Source organism: Lolium rigidum, chromosome 3, assembly GCF_022539505.1.
Source record: "Lolium rigidum isolate FL_2022 chromosome 3, APGP_CSIRO_Lrig_0.1, whole genome shotgun sequence".
Taxonomy (NCBI): domain Eukaryota; kingdom Viridiplantae; phylum Streptophyta; class Magnoliopsida; order Poales; family Poaceae; genus Lolium; species Lolium rigidum.
This window is the reverse complement of record NC_061510.1, coordinates 35938088-35944774: the sequence shown is the minus strand read 5'-3', so window position 1 is coordinate 35944774 and position 6687 is coordinate 35938088. Positions and strand designations below refer to the sequence as shown.

The 6687-nt window shown below is 45.8% G+C and overlaps 1 protein-coding gene across 1 annotated transcript; it reads left to right on the top strand.

The window, feature by feature from the left end:
* The first annotated feature begins 3603 nt into the window (after nucleotides 1-3603).
* On the top strand, nucleotides 3604-5299 carry LOC124701428 (aquaporin TIP1-1-like). Its single transcript, XM_047233477.1, has 2 exons — nucleotides 3604-3829; nucleotides 4426-5299. Exons 1-2 carry the CDS (start codon nucleotides 3697-3699, stop codon nucleotides 5040-5042), a joined length of 750 nt encoding a protein of 249 aa, XP_047089433.1. The 5' UTR covers nucleotides 3604-3696; the 3' UTR covers nucleotides 5043-5299.
* Nucleotides 5300-6687: the final 1388 nt, after the last annotated feature.

The following is a 6687-nucleotide window of genomic DNA, read 5'->3' as shown; positions in this document are numbered from 1 at the left end:
TGCACACTTGAATAACCCGCATAATTCATGCAAAAACGATAAATGATCTCCGGGATGCACGGTTCCATCCCCTTCATAGCGGTTATCCATAACACGTTCAATAATTTTCATAGGTATTTTATATGGGATACTTTTAGTAGGTGCATTTAAAATATCACAAGCATCATTAGAGTTATCGCATATGGGAGATAAAGTGTTATCAGAGCAAATTTTCTCACCTGAAGATGGGAAGCTAAAAAGATCACAAAAGCTAGGTTCCCCAAGCTTAGACTTCTCCATAGCATTAGCAGTAATTGCATTCATACTAATAACATCGCTACTAGCATGCAAATGAGGTTCCATTGGTTTTTTAATGTTTGCGCCAAACAATTCTAAATCAGGAAAAAGATTAAAAAGCTCACTAATTTTTTTGTTGTTTTCCATTATGCCTAACTAGTGAAAATAAAAACAAGAAACAAAAAGATGCAATTGCAGGATCTAAAGGAAATAGCTTCGAGCACAAACACAATGGCGCCGGAAAAGTATCGTTACACGGAGCCGGAGTATGAGTGCCTTTTTACCTTTCCTCCCGGCAACGAGCGCCGAGAAAAGTGCTTGATGTCTACGGGAGCTTCTATTCTTGTAGACGGTGTTGGGCCTCCAAGAGCAGAGGTTTGTAGAACAGCGGCAAGTTTCCCTTAAGTGGATTACCCAAGGTTTATCGATCTCGGGGAGGAAGAGGTCAAAGATATCCCTCTCATGCAACCACTGCAACCACAAAGCAAGAAGTCTCTTGTGTCCCCAACACACCTAATAGGTGCACTAGTTCGGCGAAGAGATAGTGAAATACGAGGTGGTATGAATAAGTAGTAGCAACGGCACCGAAACAGTGCTTTGCCCGAGACGATGAACAAGCGATAGTAACGCAGCAGTAGTAACGCGATAAAACGATAAACAAGCGGCGATAGCGATATTTAGGAACAAGGCCTAGGATTAGACTTTCACTAGTGGACACTCTCAATATTGATCACATAACAGAACAGATAAATGCATACTCTACACTCTTGTTGGATGATGAACACATTGCGTAGGATTACACGAACCCTCAATGCCGGAGTTAACAAGCTCCACAATAATGCTCATATTTTAGTAACCTTTAGTGTAAGATAGATCAAAAGACTAAACCAAGTACTAGCATAGCATGCACACTTGTCACCTTCATGCATATGTAGGAGGAATAGATCACATCAATATTATCATAGCAATAGTTAACTTCGCAATCTACAAGAGATCATGATCATAGCATAAACCAAGTACTAACACGGTGCACACATTGTCACCTTTGCACACGTGCGGGAGGAATAAAACTACTTTAATAACATCACTAGAGTAGCACATAGAATAGTAGTGATACAAAACTCATATGAATCTCAATCATGTAAAGCGGCTCATGAGATTATTGTATTGAGGTACATGGGAGAGAGATGAACCACATAGCTACGGCGGAGCCCTCAGCCTCGGGGGTGGATTACTCCTCCTCATCATGGAGCGGCGATGGCGGTGAAGACGGCGGTGGAGACGGCGGTGGAGATGGCTCGGGGGCAATTCCCCGCCCGGCAGGGTGCCGGAACGAGAGACTTCGTCCCTCGGGTGGAGTTTCGCGATGTGGCGGCGCCCGGAGTCTTTACTGGAGTTTCGTCTTTTACGTCGATGTTTTTAGGTCACGACGGCTTAAATAAGCGAAGAATCGGAGTCGGAGGGGCCACGGGCTGGTGCCACCATAGGGGGCGCGCCCCCTTGGGCCGCGCGGCCAGGTGGTGTGGGCCCCCCTGGCACCCCTCCGACTCTTCTCCGGTGCTCGGAAGCTTCAGGAATTATAAGGCCTTCGGTCTTGATTTCGTCCGATTCCGAAAATATTTCTTTACTAGGATTTACGAAACCAAAAACAGCAGAAAACAGCAATCGGCCTTTCGGCATCTCGTCAATAGGTTAGTTCCGAAAAACACATAAAAATGATATAAAGTGTGAACAAAACATGTTGGTATTGTCATAAAACAAGCATGGAACATCAGAAATTATAGATACGTTGGAGACGTATCACTGATCAACCTCATCCTTTGCCTTACCAAAACAAAAAAAATCTCACTTTTATGGAAATTAATTTTAAGTCCTGAGAGCTCTTCAAACAGACATAGAATTAATTTTATATAAACAACTTTCAAGAGATCATGCTCCAAAAAAAGGATTGTATCATCAACATATTGTAATATAGAGATGCCACCCTCAACAAGATGAGAAATAAGCTCCACAACTTGACCATCATCTATTGCTCGTTCAATTATGATGGCTAGCATATCCACTACAATATTAAAGAGCATTGGAAACAACATATCTCCTTGCCTCAAATCTTTTTTTGTCTGAAAATAATGACCAATGTCATCATTTACCTTTACACCGATGCTCCCCCTTGAACAAATTGTTGAACCACTCTACACCATTCTGGAGCAAATCGCTTCATTCTCAAAGTCTGTTGTAAAAATGACCATTTTACTTTATCGTATGCCTTTTCAAAATCAATCTTGAACAAAACCCCATCCATTTCTTACTATGTAACTCATGAATAGTTTCATGAAGGATGATCACCCCTTCTAAGATATTCCTCCCTGGCATAAAAGCAGATTGTGTTGGTTTTATAACTCTTTATGATTTGTACCCGTTTTAGTAAATATTTTGAAACACACATTAAGTAAGCAAATTCGTCTATATTGTTGTATTTGAACCACATCCTCTTTCTTAGGTAATAATGTGATTACGCCAAAATTCAGTTTATAAAGAGGCAAATCCCCATTACTGAACTGATGAAAAAGCGCCATCAAGTCGTCCTTTATTACCACCCAATTTTTTTGATAAAACTCCGCCGGGAAACCATCACGCTCAGGAGCTTTATTATGTTCCATTTGTGAGATCGCCTCATAAACCTCTTCCTCAGAAAAAGGAGTTGTCAAAATCTCATTCTCGACATTTGACATCTGAGGAATGTCCTGCACCTCCTCTACTATCGAAATATTATTTAGCGCCGGTGCCTCAAACAATTTCTTATCAAATTCAGTAATATAGACCTTTAGATTATCTTCACCAACAATGGTTCCTTCTTGTTGCTCTAACTGATCTTTTTTTTCCTTTTTTCGATGCTTCCCATTTACAATCAACAAATTGTCCCAAATATTAGGAAGTCTCTGATTGGTTCAGACAAGCTTTTTCCCTCCCATTTCGCCTCAACAAGAAACATTATCTCCTCGCTCCCATCAATTTCATAAACTATACGAGTACTCCTTCCGCGGAGGATATGCAGTTAACGTGTGAGGCTGTGAGCATGCAGATACGTCCACCAGTTTCTCCAAAATAACAGCTGTGGCCATCACCTGATCCAGGCATCCAGAACCTTCACGCAGAAACAATCATGTGATCCTAATACGGTGTTTTCCGGGGGTGTCTACGTGTCACACCCTTCGTTCAGATCAGTGAACTGACCGGCCACACCCGGTGGGCTGCGCCAAGCTGCCCGGTGGATCGACCGAGCCCCCGCGCGCGGCCGGGTGTATATATACCGCCTCTATGCCCCGCTCCTTCCTCACCAACTCATCTCTCCCAGCTCCGGCCAATCTTCTTCCTCTAGCTGCCTCTGCAGGTGTGTGAGAGCTAGCCAGCTGAGAGAAAATGCCGGTCAGCAGGATCGCCGTGGGGACGCACCATGAGGTGTACGAGACCGGCGCCCTCAAGGCGGCGGTCGCGGAGTTCATCTCCACGCTCATCTTCGTCTTCGCCGGCCAGGGCTCCGGCGTCGCCTTCGGTGAGTCGTCAATTAGTTTCCCAGCCTCGCGTACACCATGTCATGGATTAGATTAGATTAGATTAGGAGCAAGTTCATGAATCTGCATCGTAGTACGCACGCTCACCACAAAGAAAAGGAAAAAAAAAACCGCCACTTGCATTTGGAGACAAAATCCCTTTCCATCACGCTTAAAAGAAGAAACACTTTACTAGAAGCCTAGAGAAGTTCTGTTTCAGAAAGTCAGAAAGTGGTGGTGTCATACGGCCTTTTAGGTGGAGAATGAAGAATGATTGGTGCAGATGACTGGTTTGCCCTTGAGATTACGTGGAGAATCATATCTTCCCCACTCCTAGGCATGACTCCATGAGGCATGGAAATCATCAGTCAGTAGCTTCTGTTCAGATCCAGCCACTCTGACACACACACACATGCCATGTGCTCTCTAGTGTCCACAAGTAGCAAAAAAATGACACACTTGCAGCAGCTGAATTAACAACCCAGCTAGCTTCTCCAAACGGTAGAGATAAATGGGGAAACTTTTAAGGAATCATGCACTTAATAGTATTTTGTTTCACTGATTCAGTATCTGACAAGTCTTGGATTTGTGGGTGCAGCCAAGCTTAGCGGCGGCACGGATGCCCCGATCGGGCTGATCGCGGCGGCCATCGCGCACGCCTTCGCGCTGTTCGTGGCGGTGTCCGTGGGCGCCAACATCTCGGGCGGGCACGTGAACCCGGCCGTGACCTTCGGCGCCTTCCTGGGCGGCAACATCACGCTCTTCCGCGGCCTGCTCTACTGGATCGCCCAGCTTCTCGGCTCCACCGCCGCCTGCTTCCTGCTCCGCTTCGCCACCGGCGGGCTCCCCACCGGCTTCTTCGCGCTCTCCGGCGTGTCCTGCTGGGAGGCGCTGGTGCTGGAGATCGTCATGACCTTCGGCCTCGTCTACACCGTCTACGCCACCGCCGTCGACCCCAAGAAGGGCGAGCTCGGCACCATCGCGCCCATCGCCATCGGTTTCATCGTGGGCGCCAACATCCTCGTCGGCGGAGCCTTCAGCGGCGCCTCCATGAACCCCGCCGTGTCCTTCGGCCCCGCCCTCGTCAGCTGGGAGTGGGGATACCAGTGGGTGTACTGGGTCGGCCCACTCATCGGCGGTGGCCTCGCCGGCGTCGTCTACGAGCTCCTCTTCATCAACCGCAGCCACGAGCAGCTCCCCACCACCGACTACTAAGCCAAGCAGCTTGGTCCGTGGCTCCCTTCCGTTCGTCGTGTGAAGATCGACCTACCGCTTCCATCGCATGCATGAATCGTTCCTTTTAGTTCCTCGATCGCCTCGTTAATTTGCTTTGAATCATTTCGATCAGTCGGTCAGTGAGTCTGTGGTGCCTTGAGCTGTAAACCGTGGATGGTATCTGGAACCCTTGTCATCAATCAATTTGCTTATGTAAAAACTGTGCATTCGCCCGGTGTATTTTCAAGTTCAGTTCAGTTCACAAGTCTCAAGCTACTCTACTGTACGTTGCTCAGATCGTGAGTTTACTGCAGTTGCAGTGAAGCCTATAAGCAGAGGCACGAGGTGCGCAGGTCAGTGTCAATAATGGAGTGGCACTCATGGACGCATGTGGCGACGAGACGGGACGGTACGGCGCCACGTCGGAATGGGCGCGGTGATGATAAGGCAGTGACCTGTTCCTGTCGGCAGTGCTGGACCGATGGAGCTCGTGCCGCGCCTGCACGGATCGATCGGCCCTACGCTATCACTCTATCAGGCCGATGCTCGTACGCAGCGCCGAGTACGATTCCCCCAAATCAATCATGCATGTATTTGTGGGTCGTTGGCACGTTCAGTGCCCTGTCCGACGGATCCAGACTGGCGCTCGACTATATTTGGAATTTTGTTAGCCATTTTAAACTTTGTGGCGTATGGTAGTGGTGATGTGGCCAACACTTCAAGTATTCCCTTCGTCCCATAAAACATACTACCTCTGTCCATCTTTTGATGTCAAAAATTTGTCTAAATTCAAATATATCTAGACATACTTTAGTGCATAGATACATCCGAATTTAAACAGACCACCGAACATCTATTAATGGACGGAGGGAGTATCTTACTTTGTCTAAATTTGAATGGATATGAACACTTGGATGTGAAGGGGGATTAGTTAGTTCAGGCAAGTTGGATATGTTTAGATCAGCGCGACTCTACGAACGTTACGTACAATGGATATCATCCGAGTAGAATGAACATCATCTGAGCTTAATTTTTCTTGGGTGTGACTGATTCTCAGTCATCGAATTGCATTTCATTACTAGTACTAAACCACAAAGCAATCCAATGGATCACGACACTTGCAGCCTAGTTGCAACTAATGACTAGTACAAATAATGAAGCGAACCAATGGTTTCGGATATTTTTTTCAGAGTTGCTATCCCATGTCTAACTAAAAAGTTCTCAGTTGCAACTCATGATAGCACGAATCGCAGTGCAATTATATTTTCTACGAGTTGGCTGGAAATTAGCGAAACCGAAGGTAAAAATCCTAGTGAAAGAAGAAGCTTAAGTGTAAGTATTTTTATCACTAAAATTTATAAAGCTCAATTTCAGGATCCCTCGTTTCCCCTAGAATATACCACCTCGAGGTGTGTGGAGTGTGGACAAATGGACCTCAGACTCCATGGGGCTATTTTGTTTTTAAAAAATAGCATTTTGAAGTTTTCAAATAAAAAATATGAAAAAATACCAAAATATAGTTAAAATTGTACTCTACCAATATGCAAAATGTCAGCACAAAATATTTTTAGACAATATCTTACCGCAATTTCTATTCCGTAGTCGACCTAGATCTAGCTAAAAACGAGGTCACTCGGCGCTGCCA